This window comes from Solea senegalensis, linkage group LG2 (assembly GCF_019176455.1).
Source record: "Solea senegalensis isolate Sse05_10M linkage group LG2, IFAPA_SoseM_1, whole genome shotgun sequence".
NCBI classification, from domain to species: Eukaryota; Metazoa; Chordata; class Actinopteri; order Pleuronectiformes; family Soleidae; genus Solea; species Solea senegalensis.
This window is the reverse complement of record NC_058022.1, coordinates 31,552,892-31,577,610: the sequence shown is the minus strand read 5'-3', so window position 1 is coordinate 31,577,610 and position 24,719 is coordinate 31,552,892. Positions and strand designations below refer to the sequence as shown.

At 41.7% G+C, this 24,719-nt stretch overlaps 1 protein-coding gene across 1 annotated transcript in view; it reads right to left on the bottom strand.

The window, feature by feature from the left end:
• LOC122765406 (receptor tyrosine-protein kinase erbB-4-like) overlaps nt 1–24,719 on the bottom strand; it is a 253,999-nt gene that overhangs the window by 123,213 nt on the left and 106,067 nt on the right. The window contains exon 3 of the mRNA XM_044019642.1: nt 8,625–8,776. Within this exon, the coding sequence (XP_043875577.1) occupies nt 8,625–8,776 (152 nt within the window). The remainder of the gene's footprint in view (nt 1–8,624; nt 8,777–24,719) is intronic.

Here is a 24,719-nt window from a genome sequence, read left to right as displayed (position 1 = left end):
ATTTATGATGACTCACATTCACGCCACAGTTTTTGTACGAGTGGTGAAAAAGAAACAAGCGCTGTCATGAAGGAACATCAATCTCTACATTCTTCTTCATGTACTATTTAAAGCTCCAGTGTGTGACATTTAAGACGGGAAATTGATCCCTAAAATACAAATTGTTTGGTGTTTGCAGCCTCAGAGCAAGCCTTGATATGTAGGCTACTTTTGCTGTTTTTACCCTGATTCTACTGACAAGATGTTTCCGCACAGGCACAATAAAGTTTCAAACTAAAGTGAGTGTTGCTTACAAAGATAACTTTCACTTTCATTATCCGGCTATTTAGGAATTACGGTACTGAGAAGCTGACATCACAAACATGAGACGCGCTGGTGAAGTCCTGCCGTCTACCGTAATGACACGTTTATAGGAGCAAAGCTCTATTTCTCTGCCATTTCTCTCTATCCATCTTCTACCGCTTTATCCCCGCATAGGGCGTTACGGTAATGAGAAGTAGTCGTGCCAAACCCTGGGTTAGCGTGTTGCGACCACAAATCAAACACCGACACGTCATCCAGACCGAGGTGGGTGAAGCGGAGGGGATTTTGTACGTTTGTTGTTCATAATATGCAACAGCACAGGATGTGTGTGTGCCACACCTCTAACCTACAGTTAATTATAACGAGCAGTCCAACACCTTCACGTTCGCCTAAAACTGTGGATCGAACTGATAAATCTAACAGCGCGCCGTGACAGAGAACATTATTATCCTTGATGCACAAATGCCCCTGAGCAACAGAATGAGTCATCACACACTTGAAACAGTTTTACAGACAGAGAATAGACAGAGATTTAGATGATTGAGCAATCCACACAGGGACAAAGGACACCAACTATGGGGCCTGTGTTTCACAAGTGAGACAAAATATCTCTGACTCGGACTCTGTCACCCCCACAGGAAAATTTGTCCTTAACCGGCAGCTGAAAAAGGTTTTATCGCCGCGGGGGAGGCGTGTCCACCGTGTCGACAGGTTCACGCAGCCCTCCGCTCTTAAGGGGCCGGAGAGCATGCGACTGCGACCGTCTACACAAGCGTACTCGCTGTGGCCTTTTAGCGCATCATGACAAAGCCGGATGGATGGCAGACACATTATCTGAAGGACAGACGTGTGAAGTGAGCACGACGGAGAGAGCGAGGGAGAGAGCGTCTGAATTACTGCCTGGCAGTAAATTAATAGCAGAGGGCCACACTCTCAGACAGTGAGAGAAGAGATCAGATGAGTGCTGAATAATGACACACACAGTGGCGGGAATCTCTTGCTATAGCACACTAATCTCTGTAGGTTAGAGCAAGGACATGGTGGTGGTGGTGGGGGTTGCGGTGCAAGTTCTGGCTGACAAAGTGCAAAAGAAAGAACGAAAGTTGAACACTGTCGCTGCGAGATGAACATTTATCCCTTGAAACTTCGTCCCGTAACTTGATAAAACATCTCTGCAGCGCCATGCAGGGAAAACGCAGAGAGCATTGCAGCGTTTGGGGGAGAAGACGTGAGCCTCTACAGCAGATTTCTGAACGATGTTGGCTTTAAGAACAGCTGAAGTGCAGAATCACTGAGCTCCTTCATTTGCAGCCCAAATACAGCCCAAGGAAACATGAAGCTTTTGGTGTCTCTCTCTCTCTCTCTCTATCGCACACTCGTCTCATTTTATTTCTTTGTTTCTTGGCTGTGCCAAACTGAACTCACACAGCCACGTTACCCTCTTGTGAAAACAAAAAAAAGAAAATATGAACGCTGGTTAAAAAAAGAAAAATAAAAAAAACCCCATGGTCATATCTCTCTTCTCACTCTGTCTCTCCCAGCTGGTGTTTGCGTGAGATAGGCTGAGTAAAGAGTGTCTCCGTCTGCATGTAGACATGAAGTATACACCTCAGTGACCATGTCATTCATCTCTTCACTGCTGAAGGCTTTGTGTCTGTCTCTATGTGTGTGTACTGTATCTCTAGGGTGACCATTTTGAATTTAGAAAGCTAGGACCTGGGGATATTTTAGGGAAGTTGGGACATGTTTTTTGCCGGTCCTCATATCCTCTCACACCTTGAGGAGGCTGTTTACGGGTCATACTTTACATATTGTTTGCATTGGCTCCGCGCACACCTCCATTTTGATTTCACACTGATCATAAACTCTCTTGTTTTGGTCCAAAGAGACGTAACCATAGAAACTTCCACTGGTAACCACATATGTACAACTAAACACAACTAAAGACAAAGAAACACAATTCAGGGGGATTTCTTGGACAGTTTCAATGTCTTTGGCAGTGAATGATGAGGACAAGTGAATGAATGATGAGGACAGGTGAATGAATGATGAGGACAGGTGAATGAATGATGAGGACAGGTGAATTGAATGATGAGGACAGGTGAATGAATGACGAGGACAGGTGAATGAATGATGAGGACTGGTGAATGAATGATGAGGACAGGTGAGTGATGTGGACAGGTGACTGATGAGATCAGGTGAATGATGAGGACAGGTGAATGATGAGGACAAGTGAATGAGACAGGTGAATGAATGATGAGGGCAGGTGAATGAATGATAAGGACAAGTGAATGAATGATGAGGACAGGGAATTGAATGATGAGGACAGGTGAATGAATGATGAGGACAGGTGAATGAATGATGAGGACAGGTGAATTGAATGATGAGGACAGGTGAATGAATGACGAGGACAGGTGAATGAATGATGAGGACTGGTGAATGAATGATGAGGACAGGTGAGTGATGTGGACAGGTGACTGATGAGATCAGGTGAATGATGAGGACAGGTGAATGATGAGGACAGGTGAATGAATGATGAGGACAGGCAAATGAATGACGAGGACAGGTGAGTGATGATTACAAGTGACTGATGATCAGGTGAATGATGAGGACAAGTGAATGATGAGGACAGGTGAATGAATGATGAGGACAGGCGAATGAATGACGAGGACAGGTGAGTGATGAGGACAAGTGACTCATGAGATCAGGTGAATGATGAGGACAAGTGAATGATGAGGACAGGTGAATGAATGATGAGGACAGGCTAATGAATGACGAGGACAGGTGAGTGATGATTACAAGTGAATGATGAGATCAGGTGAATGATGAGGACAGGTGAATGAATGATGAGGACAGGTGAGTGATGAGTGCTTGACTACATTCTTAGAACCATACTTTTACTTGTACTTCAAATTTGATCAAAACAGTGGTACTTTCACTTGAGTAGAATATTTCAGGTATTTTATATCGATAATTGAACTTATGATTAGAATAATTTAAAAGACTGAAGCTCTAAGACAACAAGGGAAGCCCTGCTTCCTCTAAAATGTCATAAAATAAATGGTGAAATATGTACTGTTTACATTTTATGGTTTGGTTATTCTTCTCACACGTTCCCGGAGCAGCACGGCAAATTAAAACCAGTGAAAGCTCAGCTTCATTTAATCTCTATGAGACAGCACAGGATACTGCAGTGAGCGAGACAGTGATTGAATAAATGCGGCAAAATGGTCCTTTCTTCCTTTTTGTGCTAGTCAATGGACACTGGACTGATGCATGAGGACTGGAAGGAACTGTGTGAAAGGTGGAACCAGCAGAATTAACAGGACAGAATTAAATTAAAACTTGGCCTGAAATTAGCTTCCCCTGGTTCAAAGAGCAGCTTAATCACTGTCTACAGATTACAACAAAGCCACAAATAACTAAACTTGGAAAATTTGGAAATAGATAAGTCAACAGGGGATATTATTTCATACGGCCTAGACTTCCTAGTGGTGTGAATCCTTCGTAAGTCCCTCACTGTAGATTTCTTCCTGACTTAATGGACGGACATTCCCCCTCATCCCTCAGCTCGGAGCTGCAGCTCTGGCATCACGCCACGGGTTCCACAGCGCGAGCCGCCAGATTGATCTGGCTTTTAATGAAGAGTCCTTCAGCCTAGGTGACATCATTAGCCGCTTGTTTTGCCAGCGTGGGTCACTTGGCGCTGATGTGCACTTCACAACCAGAGGGAAGCGGGTCAGTCTGAGTGACAGACGGGAGTCAGCCAGCAAACGAGACAGGGGGCGGGCGGGTCACGGGAGGGGACGGCGACGCCCATCACACAACGGAGTCCGAGTTCGCCGAACGACTGCGAGGCAGCTGCCTACATTCATCTGCCTGTTTATGATTTCATTCCACATTGTACCCTTTGTTACCTCATAGAAAACAAGTCCTGCGCTTCATTCTGTAGCCCTTCAAACATTAAAGACTTATAATCGTGTTGCCTACGTATGTAAATAAATATATAATAAATCAAGATTAAGCAAGAAAATAATCAAATGATTGAAATAAACAAGTGCTAATCAAATATTATAAGGAAAACGTGTTTGTTTTTTGTCTATAATTAAAGACAGGCATTATCATAATTACACTGAAAAAGTAAAATAGCCTGAATTAAATTGTCTACACACATTTGAGTGAAGTTGACAACCTTGCTTAATTATGGTGTGAGCAATTAAAGTTTGTTGTTTACATTATTATTTTTCTCCAAACACTAACATAATTGTATGATTTTAAATAATAAAAGATATGCATCAGATTTGCATATATTCTAGTTCTACAAACATCTACCAGGAAGAAAGAAAGAGAAGATGATGTACTACCTTTGCAGTTTCAAACTGGCCACACATTTAACCATCATTTGAAACAGATTCACAACATTTATTTTATTATTTATTCATTTGATTTCCAAATTTGGTGTAAAAATCAACTCTAGAAGGGATTTGTAAATCGCCATCTGTTTTTTGTCACTCAAGAGTGATGTAACTTTTGTAAAAGCGCGTCCTCGGTGCTGGTTTTCCTTTTTAAAACTGCACCACACAAGCATGTCAAATGCAGTTTTTGGTGAGGACACTGTGCTTTACAGGGGCCTGACAGAGTGAGCTCCACTCCACTCCACTGCAGGCGGGTTAAATCAAACGCCGCACGGTTTATTTGTGATAACAAACCGACCCACATCTGACACCAAATGATCGTATCACACTTTCGGGCTCCTCCTGCTCTCACCCTGCGTCTGACGAGGAACAAGTCAGGTTTGAAGGACAAGTGGACCGGAGGAGACTGCAGAACCGTCTCATCCGTCCAACTGTCAGTGTCTTACCAGGCGAAAATCGCCAACTCTTCCTGTAGGCCCCTGCACTCTCTCCATCTCTGCCCTGGTTTGCCCTCTCCTGTCTTCATACACACAGTATATACAGACATAAACACACACACATCCCTGTGGCATGGTAGCTGAACATTGTAATTTTAGCACAGCAGATGTTCTTGCCTGCCATAAAAGTGACAGCCCTCTAGCTCTTCTCTCGCTTCCCGCTCCTTCCCGTCCCCCCTTCTATCCTGACTCCTTCCCTACATTACAGTACATCCATCCACACGTGGTCTGTTCCTCCTTGGCTGCAGCTTCACACAGGACATCCACAGTGTGTCAGTTCTGCTCGGCCCATTCCCATGAAAGCTGGTATTATGTACAACACCGGGGGTATTCAATTCAAATTCAAAGAGGTTTTTCAAAGTTACTAAGTTACTAGTTTTTCAAAGTTACTAAAATTGTGTCTACATTGCATCCAACAACTGTACATTTTCAAAGTAGGATGCCTTTAATATGGCAAAGAAATCGTTGTCTGTACCATACAGAAAACGAGTCCTGTAGCTAGAGCACAATGAATGTGAGGCCTACATTCATTATAGTCTATAGAATTATAGTTAAATTCTCACTTCATAAAATAAATAAAAAGTGCCCCCTCTTCACATTTCATCTGTCGTTCTCTTCTTTTATAAGACAACGATCACAAGACTGTCGAGACAAGTCAAGTAAAATAGGCACTCAATGCCAGAGTGGGAAATATTCTACTCAAAGTAAAAATACCACTACTTAACTTAAGTACAAGTAAAAGTACTGGTCTAAAAATGTACTTAAGTGAAAGTAAAAAGTTACTTTTTGAACAAGGTCTTTCTTGTGTTGTGCAAAAAGGAATTTTTAACTACAGATTATAGTAAAATAAAATATTTAAACACTGAGTGTATCAGTCAATATGGGTCAAAGGTCACTGATGCTTTAACTTTCTTCACTCCCTCAGGGACATTATTTCAGGGCAATTTCAACATTTTTGTTTCAGTAACGGGTGAGATTAAACATTTATTGAGGTACAGTACTTCCAGAAAAACATACTTAAGTAAAAATAAAATTACAAATTTACACAAAAAACCTAATCCTTGAATTGTTGCACATAAGCCTTGATACCAAATTGTGTTCATCTCATGAGTGTCAGCGTGGGGAATTACTTAGATCGCCACAGGGGGGGCGATAGATGGTCCGCGATGGCGCTTTAGCTCAAACGTTGAAATGCACGATCATCAACTTGAACCTCTGTACAGTCAACTATATAAACGTGCTTGTCCTTAAAGTCAGCCTGCGTAACAACTGAGTTATCTGTTTGTTTGTTTGTTTGTTTGTTTTTTAGTCTCTTCCAATTAGCTTCTGTCAACCCTAATGTGATGCGATGTGAAGAGGTAGGACATGAAATGACAACAGTTTACTCTGGCAGAGAAGTGGCAAAGGGTAATTACCAGCTTTATTGTTAAAAGTTAATTGGTTTTTTTTTTTACGCTTAAGTAGAAAAAATATATGCAAAGGACATAAAAAAATACAGGGTTTTTTAAAATAAAAATGAAGGCACACCAATATTATTATTATTATAGTTGTTATTATTATTATTATTATTATTATGATAATTTAACTTACTACTTTGTGTCTTTCGAAATATAATGGAGCTGAAAATTAAATCTTGTGTTGTATTATTTTTTGTGCCATTTTGTACCAAAGTTCATATAAATGGTTAAAAATCACTCAGGAATCGGCATTAAAGCCAAGAAATCCACATGGATATAGAAACATTTGAATTAATACCCAACATATGTCTTCCTGTGATCAAAGGGGTGTCGGCAACAGAGTTCCCATAGTAACCACATAGCCACCAACCCCACCCCCCCTTCCCCCCTCCCACTGACACACATCAACTTAACAATTCCCCAGATGCCTAATTGTTTCCCTAATGACGCCGGGCCTAATGGGACTGTTTATGGAATTCATTTGATAGCACTGGCCCAGTAATTAGACTACACCTCACTTCATTAAACAGTGGGTGGGTGGGGGGGGCTTAGGGAGGAGGGGGGTGACGGCGCTTGGTGGCACGTTCAGTGTGCACTCCTGCGATTAAAACACAATCTCGATGATGGAAAAGCACACACGCGCTGAGGTGTGTACAGCTATTCCTCTTAGGGCGCCACACTGGCTTTCCATTCCTTTGGACAGCCTGAACAAAGCCTGATCGCTAACCTCAACCACAGCTAGTTTAAGCCTAACCTAGCCACATTACAAACCTTAGCCCTCAACTTAAGTTAGTTTATTACACCATCTACCTGCAGCTCCTCACAGACATTTCTTTTATTCATTTCTTATCAGTGTTTTTCTCGAGTAGCGCTGTCTCGTACTAACAAAGGGCTTGAGTCAGTGCTAATGAGTGAAGAAAATGCTGAAACCCAGGTGGGTTAAATAATGAAAACGCCCTCAGGACAGGAGGGTCAACAAAACTGATTGGGGGGTGCAAATCTAAACGTAGGAACGGGGAAAGACCTCTGGGTTATAACCAAGCTCTTTATGTTTGGACATTTTATTCAGTTGTGTTGTCGTGCTATTCTTTCTGTTTACTTGTCGTTGGGTTTTTAGTCCTTGCTTTTGGCTAGTTTCCTGTTTTATTTTGTAATTGTCCCCGAACAGAATTCAGTATTTGAGACACAATTCTGACACGTTACGCACTCTCAATCTAACAGCCTGCATGTGTACAGTTACAGGCCACTTTGGAGTCAAACGCTTTGAGGCCCAAAATTAAATAAATCAGAAATCTGAGATGGTTTTGTAAAGAACAGTCTTCAGATGCCTTGTAACAAGCCTGGTGTAAGTTAGGAGAAGAATGTGGGAGGTTCATTTATATGTATAGTAAGGGAAAACAACAAGTAAATTCTCTTTATCCCAATCTCCTTAACTGTCTTTTGTGTCTCTGTCCGTGGTGCTGAGACACTGCAATGCTGCCTGCTTGAATTTGGTCTCTGTCCGTGGTGCTGAAACACTCACGCCCTTTGTATTTCATAGTGCACTATATTTTCTGTCTGCCACCACTTGTGCCTAGTAGTACTCGATGTTTAATAGTATTTAGTGTTAGTCATAATATGCATTGTATGGAATTCTGTCCAAAAATGTCCTTGGTGAGTTTTTATAAATTTTATATATACAGAGTTTGAATCTGTCTTTGTCAGTCACCAGTACAGAGTTATTTATACTGCGAAAAAAAGTGTCATAATACACAATAACATATAAAAAAAAAGCATAATATAATTAACGATTTTAAATTGAGTTGAAGGAAAATCCAACTAAAGAATAAAAGAAGCTGCTAAAATAAGACATCCAAGGTTTCTACTCCTCTCTCTATCTCTCTCCACAACCCTCGACCTCTCCAAACATTCAAACTGTGTAAAATCGAGCTGCAGAAAACACCGCGCCATACCTTGAGGAAGGAGAGGTTGCGGTTGCGGTCGATGTTGGTGATCTCCAGGTTGCCCATGACGACTTCGCAGTTCTCGTAGAGCTTCTTCAGGGTGCGGTACTGCTGGTCCAAGTCGGACAGAGTGCTCAGCTTGTTCTCTGTACCAGGGCAAACTAAAGGAGACAGAAACAGAAACGGAGTCAATTCTAGGAGCGAAGGAGGATTTGATACGTCTCTCGATAAACATTTTTGACATTGTACATATGAAATGAAGAATAAAAATGGCCGGGTCCTTCTTAGTCCAACACTGCCATTTATTTGATCAAAATAAATCCAGGCGGCCTCATTATCTTGATGGTCATAAGAGGGTTAACTTAAAAAAATAACATGTAAATTACACATAAATTACAGCAAAAGTACCAAAGGATATGGGAAAGAAAATACTACAAACTACTAGTGGTTCTTCAGGTAATAAAACATATTGTAAACAGAATTTCAGAGACATACACGTCTTAAGCTCTTCACCCAAATCGTATGGACTTGAGAAACAAGGGTGGGGGAAAAAGAAATGACTGGAAGATAAAGCACAAACATGAAGGCTTGGTGATAAGGTGGCTGCTCTTTGGTGAGAAGCTAATTTGTGAGCGAGGCAAGTCCCACAGGTCTCACAAGAGGCTTTAATGAGAGTTTAAAGATTCAGCGAGAAGGTAACGGCACAGCGACGGCATTAAAAGACAGGTGGTCTGCGCATCGATGTATTTGTGTGATGATTCATTTTGTTTTTCTGTCAGAGGTTCCGTACTGTTAGAGGGAGAGAATCAGCACTGAGATCAATGGGATGAGCCAAAGAACCATTAGAATTACTTAAGTAAGATCGTATTCAAATGTCAAGAAAGTATTTTGCGAGCAGCCACATGCTACACAAAGTATAAATGTCACCTAACGAGCCAACCTGTAATTTAAACATCATTTTTTTCCACAGTGGTAAAAGTAAAATAACACAAAAGTGTTTTTTTCTGTCTTTGTCTGCACTTACACAGGGTTTTAAATCAAATGTCAGCCTGCATGAGCACGCCTCAATGACTGCTGCGTTTGGAGAGGATGTCAGAATCAGAGAAATGATGTATGTGGAGGGAGGGAGAGGACAGAGACGAGGGACAAACACTTAGGTTGTGGAACTGTGCGACGTGGACAAAGGAAGACGGGAGGACACGGAGGATCATGTCAGAGTGAGAGAGAGAGAGAGAGAGAGAAAAGAGCTGAAAGGAGGGCAGAGTGCAGCAGACGTGAGCCCTCAACAACGGGGGAGTCAAGACTCAGCGAGGGACAAGTGGGGTGCGACGGGTGAGTGTCATCGCTCTGAGGCACTGACCTACAGTCTGGGTCTGGCACCGGCACATGCTTTTAATCAAAGATATTCAAATTGCATGGGTTGACCTTTGCGGAAGCTTTCACTTGGAGACGTTAGATTACGAGACTTTGAAGGTATTCCGGCAAATAGAGGCGTGCGGCGAGGCAATTAGGACGAGGACTGTTGGTTTTTAGGCTTGAAACCATGTTGCCAAAGGACTTCAGACTTTGTTTTCAGTTGTTTTTATACAATTTTATGGCCATGTTTGTGCATTTTAATCAACCATATGAGGATATCCTCAAACTAAGACAACATCTCATGTCACAGTGTTGATAGAATATCTATTTACTGTCCCAATAATCCAAAAAAAGCCAAAGGGAGATGATTTTGTTGTGTTAATCTGCACCAAAACCACAAAAAGCTAACACCAGCGGCAGCAGCAGCAGCAGCAGCAGCAGCCTCCTTCTCTAATTAGCTCCTCCTATTCCCACCATCAAGTCACTGTTTTTTCGTCCCTGTCTGCCTTTTCCACCAGTCAGTCAGCCGGGGCCTCCCGAGCCTGAGCCCGAGTCCCGTGACCATCTGCTCTGTTCAGCTGGCAACGTTAGCCACATCACCACAGGCGCGGCTACATGGCGGGTCTGTGTGTTTTGGTGTGTGGCAGTTCACTCGAATGGAGTTTGGCTCATTGTAATTATAAAATGCTCATTAAAAGTTTTGTCAGACTCGGCATTTGAAAAAGCTTTTAAAGCCGGGTGTCATCAGAAAGTGGCGAGTGTTTGGGGGTCTGATTTTATTTCATCATCCCGCTGCAACACTATTGTGACTGTGTCACACGTTATCCAGACCACAGAATAATAGAAAGAGATACCATTTTGAGGACTAATTTTTACACATTAGTCTATGTTTAGTGTTCACTCTTTGTGTTCATATCAAGAGTAAAGCCATATAATAATATACTGCATGTGTAAATATGTAAGTCAGAAACAAGTGACACTATCTCTACTCCACTGTATGTGGGGTCATATAGCACCATTTCAAAATTCACATTATTTTGATGAATGTAAACAAGTAGTAATTCATTTATCAAACATGTCTTGGAAATGATCCATTTAACCAATTCAAACTGATATTAGGTTGTTGTAAATGAGTCACTACTTTATGCAGAAATTCAGAGATTTAAATAATAATACTTTGCCATCCTTAACAAATGTAGATATTTGGGGAAACACTGGTCTAAATTACAGAATTCAGAGAAATTGATACAAAAAGCTGTAATGTTACAACAAATTAGGAATCTTACTCAAGATCAGTCCTGGGATGAGTGAAAAGATACAGGCTCCCCCTTGTGGCACTTGTTGTTATGTCGTCCAGCTTGACAGACATTATTTATCAGTCGCTCGTGTGAAAATGTGACGTTTTTTTCCTCATTCTTCACGGTCCTAATAATGAAAATTCACCACGATCGACCTACTGTGAGTGCTTTTATTCAAAAAAAAGTTGTATATTGTTCTCTTTTCTGGGGGTTTACACCGAAAAAAGATAAATACAGGTGAAATTGACGATACTTTATAGTCTCTAAGTCTACATTCTCCACACCCAGAACTTTAAAATGACAGAGAGAAGAAAAGAAGAAGAAAAAAAACAACCAGAATAGACTATTGCATAGTTGAACTTGCCCCTATATTGAACAACATTGAGAGCTCATAAACTCCCATATTGCTTTATGGATCGTTGGCTCTGCAAAGATTAGTGCACTTCCCCTCTCCTCGGTGAACCTCCATATTGCTGTGGGTTCAGGTGGTGCGGGACGGAATGGTAGTGAAGGGACAGACGCTGTGGTGATAAATGAGATTTGCTGACCACACACACACACACACACACACACACACACACACACACAGATAACTTATTAGATGAAATGATTTAAGGCTACAAACATAAGGCAAGTCACGCTAGGACCTGAAAATGGTCGGATCAATACTGTGTGTGTGTGTGTGTGTGTGTGTGTGTGTGTGTGTGTGTGTGTGTGTGTGTGTGTGTGTGTGTGTTACGCAGGTGTCTGTAATAATCTGTTATTGAAACCTACACTTCCTGGTGTGTGTGTGTGTGTGTGTGTGAGGTCACATCAGTATGGGGGTAAAAGATCAGAGGGCAAAGGTCGGGAGAAAACAACTCAAAACATCTCAAGCTAATATCAGCACACACACACAGGTTTGTAATGCTATTCTTCATAGGACACTGAATTGACTTCCATTCATTTTGAAAGCCTAAACAAAGCCTTAACCTTAACCACAACTCTAATCTAGGTCCTAAACTTAACTAGTTCTTCACAAATTAGGTTCTGCCTCATTAGGACCTGGTTTTGATCTATGGAATTAGATTTGTGTCAATAAACACTTTTCACGAAGCAAATAAAATATCGGAAGTAGTAAAAAATTGTAAGTATCTACTGTTTATAAGCTGACAAGTGTTATATAATAATATAATTATATCATTATCTTGTCTAATGTTGACGGGGAAAACTTGGGGAACGAGTTCCAGACGGACAACGACTCCAAGCTACCGTGACTAATTCCGGGTTCATTGAGCTGCCGCTCCAAGACTCTGTAGCCAATCAGCAGGCAGCTTCCTAAGGACCGCCCATGGTTGGAATCGCATCAAAAAACCACGGCGCAAAGAACAAGTGCATTATCAAACAATAAAATACAATATCTAATTCCATATTGGTCGCCATGGGGACTACTGGTCCTGACAAGGTCAGTGTTTGTGCCAGAAAAGGTCCTAAAGAGGTACCAAACACAAGAATGGACACACACACACACGAGAGAAACTTGTTGTGTAGAGAATAAAAGCAAAGAAGGAAAGAGAGACACAATCTTGTATTTGCTGGAGTGGGAACGACGTCTGGGAGCATCAGCATGCTCTACTGTAAATTAAAGTGTGTAGTCTTATATTCTGAAACTCTTTCTCGCTTTCTTAATTCATGTTTTTTCTCTCCCTGTGCCTTTTGTCATCCATTTATCCTCCACACTCCCTCCATTTGTCCCTCTCTCTCTGCGGTGGACAGTGCAAGTCTTGAGACATTGCTGTTTTTCTATTGGGAAGTCCAATATCCTTGATTTGTTTTAAACTCGTCAACAATGCAATAATAAAAGAGAACATTCCTCATGCTTATCACTCTAGTATCACTTCTCGCCAAAGAACCTTGCACAATAAAAGCTCATCACCCTGAATCGTGGGTTTGCCGCTTTTCTTTTCCATTGAAGTCAATGCTTTTCCGACCTTGGCGAAATTAGGAAGTGAAAATATTTAAAGACCTTTTCAGCCTTTTGAGAACATTCTCTAAAGGTTGTATGAAGGTTGTGACAAAAGTGGTTATAGGAACGTTCTGGGAACCTTAAGAGAACATTCTCTAAAGGTTATAGAGATGTAACCTAAGGGGAATGTTCTGGGAGCCTTTTGAGAACGTTCTCTAAAGGTTGTGACAAAAGTGGTTATAGGAACGTTCTGAGAACCTTAAGGGAACTTGCTATAAAGGTTGTATGAAGGTTGTAGAGAAGTAACCTAAGGTTGTGACAAAAGTGGTTATAGGAACGTTCTGAGAACCTTAAGGGAACTTGCTATAAAGGTTGTATGAAGGTTGTAGAGAAGTAACCTAAGGTTGTGACAAAAGTGGTTACTGGAACATTCTGGGAACCTTTAGAGAACGTTCTCGAAAGGTTGTATGAAGGTTGTGACAAAAGTGGTTATGTGAATTTTCTGGGAACCTTTAGAGAACGTTCCCTAATGGTTGTATGAAGGTTGTGACAAAAGTCCAAATGCGCAACCATTAACTAACGTTAGAGGAACGTTATGAACGTACTTTCACAGGAGAACCTGGAGGGGAACCTACACGCAACCAAAAGGTAACATTACCAGAACGTTCTGGGAACCAAACACTGTTAGCTGGGAAGTAGGGTGAAAAAAAAGTAGTCTCAGGTAATGAGCTTCTACTTCTCACTAGATTTAAGTCAGCATTTTCTTCTTCTTCCTTCAAAAGAACAATTCTGTTGACATATGCTCCCACTTTAAAGAAGACAGAAAATGTCCACCACATATGAGTGGGCACCAGTGTAGAGAGCGCGTCCTGCGCTTGAGACAATGCCAAAAATATGCATACTGTTGAACAGCTAGTGGCCCTGGAAGATTGTTTTAGGCATTTTTACAGAAGAAACCAAAGCAGTCACTTGTGATCGCCAACTGACACGGATCAAAAAGGCGAGTGGAGCAAGTCCAACAAAGACGAGCGGCTCAATAAAGGGAGGAAAAGCCACACAAAAGCCTTTGGCTCAAGTGTTGCAAAGGAGAATTCATGGGTGTTTCACTGCCTTCAGCTGCTCACAGTCAGTTCCCTCATTCACTTTGATCACGACCATGACGTTATGACTTATAGTTCATGAGCGTTAATGAAAGGAAAGATGAGAAGGACTAATAATGAGTTGGCAGACTTTGCAAAGGCGGTGATGATTTTCTCTTTTTGGGCCGTGGCTGTGTGTGCATTAGTAGATTTGTATATAGAAAAATGCCTTCTTTGTTGCGTAACCTAGTTTTGCTGCTGGTGTGTCCCTTCAAGTTGCTTTTCGAGCTGAAACTGTCTGAATTTAATCTCCCGAAATTGAATTACAACTTAATCCCATTTCACACCATTCTTCCTGGAAGAGGCAAAATGAGTTTAGGAACGATGACGGAGCCTCCCTCATGTTTTTCAGGAGGCAGCGGCGATCACTGTGGGACAGGTACGAGCAGAGAAATGTCTCCGTGAGTGGACAGATATTGTATATGCAGTGTATTTTTTCTTCTTTTTTTTTTTTTTAATCAAGTCATGACATGTGACAAGGAGACACGTAATCTTCACACTTATTCTCACCGACACATTGAGCTGTGGTTGTTTGTTGCTTGTTTCTCACTTTGTCTCTCCTCCATCACATTCGTGTCTCGACTCTGGCTGTTCTTGCTGGGCCACTTGTCTTATCAAGTTTCTCTCCTCCTGTTGCACTTTTAGACTCTTTGTTCTTTGCTCCATCAAAGCATTAAGGTCTCTTTAAAGGGCGTACAATTGATTATAATTACAGGAATAATCCAGGGGAGAAATAGCAATGAACACCAGATAATTCCTCAATTCAAATGCAGCATATTACAGAAGCTGTGAAGTCTCAAAAATATGTTGTTTTTTTCCTTTAGGAAAATTAAGATTTTGAGTTCCGAGGAGTCAGAAAAAAACAGAATCTCCACTGGCTGACTGAGTGGGTGTAGATGCAGCAGCAGGGGTCAGCAACAGTGACATGAACGTGCTACGGCTTCAAGGAAGCTTGATCGATAAGATTATGAATAAATAATCCTCCGTAGAAAACAGATAACTATTTCTTAAGGAATGATTGATTTGTATTGTTTAAGCATTTCTCTCGTTTTGCTAAAAATGAAAATGTGACCTTGCAGTCAAAGAATTTGAATTCACTGTTCATATTCATGAAAGTACAGTATACTGGCATTGATCAATGATTCCATAACAAAATCTGTGATGGATCAACTTTACAGAATAGCTTTTATACATGGGCTATGGTTTTGACCAATAAGAATCAGAACACACTGACCACTCACAGAAACCTAAAAAAGACAAGAGTCTCACAGAGAGAAAAGAGAATAAAAACAATCCATTTTTTTATGTAAGAATATGATGAAATACTTGCATGTTGCACACGGTACATGTGGTAGATGTAGAGCTGGATAAACATGATTAAAAATACACTATGTAACCTTAAATTATATAAAAACGTTAAGACTTATGTGATTCATTTGTTGGGTAGTGGACCTACATTACCCCAAATGTTCACAACACTCTTTATATCCACATAAATCTGTATTTCTATTCAAGATAAATTGTTTCCCTCTGGTCTCTGCTCTAACCCTGCAAACACCACAGTGGGGAAAGAAATGTGTGTTTTTGTTGTGCGGTCCGCCACCAAAGCACAGAGGAACCATACAAGAAAACAGGTCCATCAGAGAAACATAAATTCCCATGATTCCACACTGCTTCCTAACGTCATTAGACTAATCTTTTGTTACTGTTTTAAATGAGAGACCCCCAGTGAGTGATCATTGGCCTGCAAAAAGCAAAATTGTGCTTTTTTTTTGTGTCAGTTTGCCTTTATTTCATGGTTTAGCTACAGTTGACATGAGAACAAAGAAATAAATGTTGCCTGTCAGACTCATTCAGTGGAAGCTGTGATCACGCGGCGCACAAAACTCACATTTTCCTCCCGTTTCTTCCACTCAGCACTGGTTACTTGAAACATTTCCTCAGCTGCCAGCATCACACGTTCCCTCTTAAATCTACATGATGAGGCTGGGAACGTGAAGCCACAATCTGCTTCATCCCAAACCACACACACGTCACACAACCTCAGCTGACACACTCCTACACACACACACACACACACCCAGGATGCCTGGACCACATCACTGGTGGATGGTTTATTACTGAGAACCATAGCAGCCTTCATCCCTCATCATCACCACCACCACCACCACACACACACACAGGAAGCCTGGACCACATCACTGGTGGATGGTTTATTACTGAGCACCATAGCAGCCTTCATCCCTCATCATCACCACCACCACCACCACCACCATCTTCTCTGCTCCTCTGAAGCCACACGCGGTCTCCTGAGGTGATGCTGACGAAGCTGCCGCGCAGCTTATGGGCTCAGCTCTCACGGGAAGTATGATATTATATTATAAGTTTCAGTCGAAAACGAGATATCCAACACGAGGGGGGAGAAGTGAAATCACCTACTATTATAAAATGACTGATGGCACAAATTAAAACTCCGGTACGGTAGTACTTTTTTTTTAGCAGGTTTTGCTTGATAAAATAGTCAAACCTTTGCACACAGTTAATAATGAATGTCCAATATATGATATTTTGGGATATTATGTAGATTTTTATGCACTGCGAGTACATATATATATATATAGAACTCCTACAAGACTTCATAAAGAGTTCAGTGTGACCTTGTGTAAGCTTCCCAGAATCCCATACGCCAAAGTGAAAGTGAAACAATTTTCATGTTCAAGCCATTATAACACGAGTTAAAGTAGAGACAGAAAAGTGCTTGCATGGTAACTGCGGATACATTTGCAATGTAAACAGCAACACTTACATTTTATAACATCAATTACCCAGGCCATTAACACAGCTGGAGATACAATGAAGGCAGTTAGGGCAAATACGGAGTCTCAATGAGAGAAACAAGGGCACCACATTGCAACGACTTGTCATTAGTTTCTGTACATTTCAGTTTCCAGGTTTTCCATCAGCTTTGAGAGGCTGATCCAGGGCCAGCAGGGTTTCAGAGCCATCAATCATCTCTCTTAACACTTCCACCTCCGCTTCCTTTCTCTGTCCCTCTCTGACTTTTTTTTTTTCAACCTTTCTCACCCTTTTCACTCTGTTTCTCTCCTTCACACTTGACTTGCCTTTATTCCTCCTCCAATTTCACCTTTTACCTCCTATCACCTCCTTTTTCCTTTTCTGCAACGCCCCCTCCAGACATTCACCGCTATCTTAATCCCCCAATATGCTCCCAGGTATCGCTTACCAATCCATGACCCTATTCAGACACGGCATTAACGTTCGTCCTGAGTGGTCCAATCATGTCAGGATGGTGCTAGGTGTAGGTCTGAATGCTCTGAATCTGTCTTGAATGTGTTCTCACAATGTTTGAGGGAGCATGTGGTCACATTCCCGAGCATGCGTGAACGCAATGCGTCACCAGAGTGCATTAGACACCTCCTCTTCGGATGACGTCCTCTGATCCGCGGCAGTTCATTTTACACTCATGCATTCATGTTTTGCAGCCACCACAACATTGACGCTGATTACTATAATCGTTAAAATGTCAGTTTTTACATGATTTCACAGTGAAATTGAAAAGTTGTGTTCTGTTGTTGTCTTCACATCATCGTCTAAGATGTGCTAATATCTGTCTTGGGTATAGTTCTAACTTGAAAAAGATCTTGTTGAATAAAGCTTAAATGAAATACAATCTTGTTTTATGTTACAGCAGTGCAAGTAGAGCTTTGATTAATTCGCTTTTTTCACCTCGTCTCAAGGGCCACACGGTCGGTGCAGTGGTTAGCACTCTTGCCTTTGCAGCAAGAAGACCTGGGTTCAGGACCAGGTCGGAACATATCGGAACGCGGGCCTTTCTGTATGGAGTTTGAGTTTTCTCCCCGGGTGTGCGTCGGTTTTCTCTGAGTTTCCTCCCACAGTCCAAAAACATGCAATCTGGGGATTAGGTATATTGGACACTTTAAATCCACCATGAGTGTGAGAGATGGTTGTTTGTCTCTATGTGGCCCTGTGATGGACTGGCGATCTGTCCAGGGTGAACCCCGCCTTTCGCCCTATGTCAGCTGAGATTGGCACAATGTCACCCGGAGACCCTCATGTGGAGGATAAAGTGGTAGAAGATGGATGGATCTCCTCTCACTCTCACTGACCCCGTCACTACCACACACACACACCAATACACGCGCAAACGCATTGACAGCAGATACAACTATTTTTGTACAACGTTTGTAAAGGAAAAACATCATTTTGTAATCGCTAACTGAAATGGCGTGACTGTGTATTTAAATAAAGGGCAGGGAAGTCAGATTTGATCATAGGTGGTCCCAGGAGATGCAGCCAGGATGCATTTTAATGCCAGGTGTGAGCAGCCCTACTTAAATCTGTCTGCAGAACGCACACACATTGTCACACACACACACACACACACAAATGCACTTAAAGGCATGATTTGAAAGGACATCCACTTATGTACAACACACACGTGAACGCTGGACCTTCTCCATCATAAGGGCAATCACTTCTCAGTGGGCACTGGGAATATCAACTGCTACACTGACGCACAGGTGAGTGGGGGTGGGGCCATTTTGTATAACAGATGACTGAGTGAGTGTGTGTGTGTGTGTGTTTTGTGTGTGTGTGTGTGTGTGTGTGTGTGTGTGTGAGTAAGTGAGTGTGTGTATGCTCCAAGCAGAATATTAGTAGGAACCATATGGGAGAAATCATTATGAAGAAAGGTTCGAGAACATTTGTGCCATGAGGACTGTGTGTTTCAGTATCACAGCTGAGAGAGGACATGCCTTCAGTGTAAATATGCATGGCATGTGTGTGTGTGTGTGTGTGTGTGTGTGTGCGTGTGTGTTTGTGTACACTATGCTTGGCCAAGTGTGTTTAGCTTCCCTCTCTTTTAATAAATCACATTATGTCGTGGAAACGTGCAAACGCGAGTCGTTGCGGTCGCCTCCAAATTGTGTACAAAGTGAAGCGGCGTGTCACAAATACAACATGCCAGAGAGATAATGAAACACACACAATCATACACACACAATCATGGGGAAGGGGGAGCTGGTCTCCCAGAAGAGGAAATAAGTTTGGGTTGGATGTAATGAGGAAGTGAAAGGCAAATGAGCCCTTCAGTGTGACGGCCTCTATCTAAACCCAGACAGCCTGTGTTGAGGGAGACGCTTTATTGCAGAGAGAATCCAAAATGTCATTCATGTTATCCACACTCGGTCACTGGTCTCCATCGCTCCCTCATTCCCTCGTCTCCTCCTTCCACTCCTGTCTTAATGTTTTCCTCTTTCCACTCACGTTCCTATTTCGCTCACTTCGTCTGTATATTCATCTAATGTCATTCTTCCTCCTTCAATAATACAATGATTCTTTCACGCCCTCCCTCTTCCTCCCGTCTACTGCACTTCCTGCTTTTCGACAGATGCTCGATTGATTACTCAGACAAATAATGAGGTAACCGGTGTTTAGCAGTTACCAATGTTACCAATTTTCACACCTAAGCAAAGTAACACTAAACTGATGATGATGCGTAACAGTGGCAGATCACATCAGAGGGAAAACACAAGGAACAAAAATAATATGTGCCATATGGGTCATATATTTGCATTTCTGCAGTTTTAGTGCTATTTTTTATTTTAATAAGGGAGATTCATTTCAGAAGAAGAAAATAGTTGTAGATCAGACTCTAGACCCCACACAAACACACACAAACATAATGGAGGAGTGTTAAGAAACGACGTGTGTGAATGACGTGTTAAAATCCCTGCTCCAGCCAGCAGGGGCACTGCTGAGTAGGGGCTTTAACACTCACACACTTGCAGGTCCCTACTTTGCTTAATATTAAAAAAAAATTCATAGACATGCGTCATAGACATGATTTTAGCATCATTTAAAGCATGAATAAAAGGGGTCTTGAAAAATGTCCCCAGTTCACGTGGAGTCCCCTCTTTGTGACTGTGTAACGACACCGAAGTCCACACACACATATATACAAAAGTGCCATGAAGGAATAAAAAAATCTAACCATTTTGTTCGCTGCCAAAACGGCCGCTCAAATAAAACAATGAAACCCTTGTGTGAAAAGTTGTAAATTTATAGAAGCTGAACTCAGTCTTAAAGTCCATCCGTCTTCACTTTCTATGCTTTCTTCTTTTTCCTCTCTTCACCACCTCCTCCTCCTCCTCGTACCCTTTTTTTGTCTTTTTTTTGTTTTTAATTCCAAGCGGCCACTCCCATTCGTCTCTGGCAGAATCAATAACCATTCGTGGGCGCGGGGGAGTTGAGGGATGTAAATAGCCGAAATCTGACATTCCCGGGATATAAAACAACGGGGCTCTCGATATAATCAACAGCAGCGCTGCTGTCATTCCTCAAACAATCCATAGCCTTATTAAAAGGGGCCTATAATTTAGCCCCCGTGTTTGGCCGATGGAGGGAGCATGAAAATAGTGTCTGATGAGTCAGGAATCATAGTGATGACAGGGTGAGAAAGGATTGAGGGTGAGGACAGTGTGATATTAAGTTTGTGTCACATCATTTTCCAACGTCTTTGGTTTCTTTGTCAATTTATTTGCACAGGTTCTGCCGCTCATGCCTTTTAGACTAAGACAGAAAGTGTCCTGATTTATGTCTCCATTAAAAAAAATATTCACCATAATGATTTTTAAATGTTTGACACATAGTATTGGATTCAATTGATGGTGTGGACAGAAATGGTTTGATCTCACATTGAAGTACACAAGAAATGTACGGGGGAAATATGATAGTAACCAGATTAAGCTTCACAGTAATGATAAAGGAATAACTAAAGTCTCATTAACATGTTTTTTTTTATACACAATTAATCCTTCCTAAAGTTTTATATTTTAAAATGTCATCTTTACAAACTGTTGCTTCTTGAAAAAAAAAAAAGCTTGGTTACATTAGCAACCTCTCAGTTTTCAAAATCAAGGATATTACATTGAATACCTTTTATCCCTTTTTTATTTGGGGTGAGATACGAAAGTTCAGATTTACCACACGATTTTTTAAAACATTATTCAAGCGCTAATTCAAATTTCCATCGTCATCCAACAAGAAAGGTCAGGAACCTTCATCTTACATAATGGAAAACATCTGCAAGTCAGTATTTTGAGAAATATAAATAGAATTTCTCTCTGTGAGTCTTATAGTCAAATAAATAAATAAATAAATGAATGAATAAATAAAGGCCTTGCCCTTTCCATGTGGCAAATCGAAGCAATCAATAATTATGGAATTAAATGTGTTTCTGCGCTAACTGAGGTTGTTGGTTATTGCTCACTGGGGTGGTAATGAACTCGTGGAGCTCGTGAGTAATTAACACCGATCCACGAGCACAACACAGAGTCTAACTCTGCATATAACAGACACTTTAAAAAAAAACCTGCAATGACTCCACAAAAAGAGTCTCTGCACGTGTACACAGTGTAATGTACATAAGTATTAATATCCCCTCAAAAAAAATGATGATTCTTTAGTCACACCTTACCCATTTCCTCACCCCTGTGTGCCTCCCCCTCTCTCCCTTCTTGCTCATCTGCCTTGAAAGCGGGCGTTAAAACGCTCAGGCTTAATTACTTCTGTTGCTTCAGGAGCAAGGTAAAAAAACATCATATACATATATAGATATATATATCTATATATATATAGATATATATAGATATATATGTGAATAGAGCCAAATTGAGAGAGCTGGGGAATTTCTTGAGGCAAGTGAGAATGTAAAGGCAATAAGTGTGAAAGGGAAACATCACGGAGGTGCTACATTGAGAAAATTGTTAGTCATCACTGTTTTACTTCTTCAAGGATGTTAAATGAAGTGCGGCGGTTTGGAAGTTCTGATATTAACGCTTGCTCGACAATAAGCTGTGGATACTTTTTCCATCACGTCTCACAAAAGGCTGCCCGACTTTGTAAGTACAACGATTGAAAGTCGATTATTAGTATTATTTATTGGTTAAGATTTGTGTGTCCGAAAATGTGCAAAAATATTCATAAAAGCACATGATCGGTGACTCGTATTTGCAATTTTTCTCCAGAGAAAACACAAACCTGAAAAAACATTATATTTAACTTGTGGAAAATATGACAACAAGCTTTAATGTTTCAAAAGTTAGAAAACACTTCATGTAATTGCCAAAAAAGTACCACAACTCACAGAAACAAGTCAATATTTTAGTATTAAAAGTGTTAAACGCAATTAAAGTGAAGAGCAATTATCTTAAATTAGAGCCTTAGGAATCATGAGGCCCTGAAATGACTAGAAAGTTGCAGGCTCCACCTTGTGGCACTTCAAAAATACTGATATCACTTGGATTGTATGTTGGAAGCTATTTTCAAGCATATTCAGGCACCGGTGGCTAAGCAGGTGCTGTGGCCCTGTGCTGTGCTCACTACTCTCACAACTGTGGGATGTCCATCCATTTGTTTATTATTTCTAACAGCCCCCACCATCTGTGGTTACCTTAACCAAGCAGTTAGTTCAGCAGCGATGGCTCCTCTTTTTAACGTCTCGCTCAGTAACCACAGTGGAAACTTCCACTTCAAACACCAGTCGTGGGCCTTCGTTGCTCTGGGATGGAAGGACGCATTTGAAGGAGCCTTCAGACTGCGACAGCCTACACTTGCTGCTGTGACACAGCCACAGTCGAGACGTACATTTGTGAATTCATTCCTCACATTGTTGCACATCTGCTTCCTCTGCCTCCCTCATTAGAGACAAAGAGGCGAGTGCTGAGAGATTAAGGCAGCAGCGTTGGAAAATAAGCAAACAACTGCGCCGCTGCCAGATTAAAGCTGTCACAGTGATCGGCCGTTTCAACCAGTCAACTCCATTTTCAGGTGCGGGCTTTATAATTGCTTGCCACAAGTTAAATGGCAACACTGGCAGACCATTCATCAGAGTCAGTGACGTCAAAGACCGAGAGAGAGTTTAACCTGCAACTATTTAAAAAGGAACAACTTTAGACCACTTTACCATCAAGACATTCATTCCTTTTTTTGGTGTTATTTTCCTTTTCCTTTTCCCACAACATATTGGACGAGATAAAACACATATAATGAGATCCAAGTCAATTTCCTCATTAGAGACAATGACCTGCCGCTGCTTTCATTAAAGTAAGACTGAGGGATTCTTCAGATCCCCAGGTCTCCAGACGCCGGGGCTCGTCGCTTAATTAAATCGCCGATCATTAAAACTGACTCCCGAACTCAAACGGACGGAAGGTGCATGAATATAAGATGTTCTGAGCCTGGCTCGGACGATGGGTTCAGAGGATCCCGCAAAGGTCCAGCAGTGCCGAGTCCTTCAGCTGACCACACCAAAAGCATCGTCGCTAACGCACACGTACAGTACGACCCGGACCGGTCGTGCTGCAGTTCTGCAGCTTAGCCGGGACATTTTTTTATTCTTTTTTTTCCCCCTTTAACATCTTTACCTTAAGTGACAAAGCCCCAGTAGCGTTCTCAATTATGTTGTGCAGGTGCAGTCAGCAAGAAAGAGTAATTGCACTGGGTGTTTGGAGCTCCCTGAGACGGATTGGAAGCTCAGGGCAGAGCTGTCAGCAGCTCCCGAAGGACTCACCGGGTTGTGTGTGTGTTTTGTATGTAAGTGCGAGTGTGTGTGTGTGTGTGTGCGCGTGCGGCCAGAATAAGATTTTGTTTTCATTTTTCCACGCGCGTGTACCGCACGCCACCGTTCAGCGCCAAAACCTCAAACCTCCGCCGTATGTTTGCATATGTGCACAATCGTGGAAGCGACACGCATCCCTTACGAAAGCAGAGTGTTTCCTCGCCCTGGCGTTTTGACAACAGTGACAGTCGAGTCCCCGGGACCTGTCAGTGCCATCACATCGTACCCTCAGGCCCCCGCCGGAATCTTCTAGATGCCTGGGCAATAACATCGCAATAAGCTCCTTGTTAAAGGCATGTCACCGGGCCTCGAGGGACAGAGGCTGTGTGAAGACTGTGGCGTCGCCAAGAATTTTTTCCAAATGAAAGGGAGATAATGAAGTGTGATGCAACATGCGGAAGAATCGCGGCCGAACGACGCTGATGGGATAAATTTAACCGTCTGACCTCTTTGTGGCGTGAATAAAGCAAATGTTCACCACACGCCATCGTTAAGAGCAATTTTCACGTTTGAAAAAGGTTCTCTTCTGCGTGTGAGGCATAAGGGAGGACAGGAAGTAAGAACAGAAGGAAGGAGATCTTTTTTTTTAGGTAAGCAATGTTGATGGTTCATTAGTCAAATTTATAAATGTACGGACACATTTTGAGGATATGGTTACGTTTCGTGTGAGTGAAATAAAAGCAAAGCTGAATAATTTGGGGAATA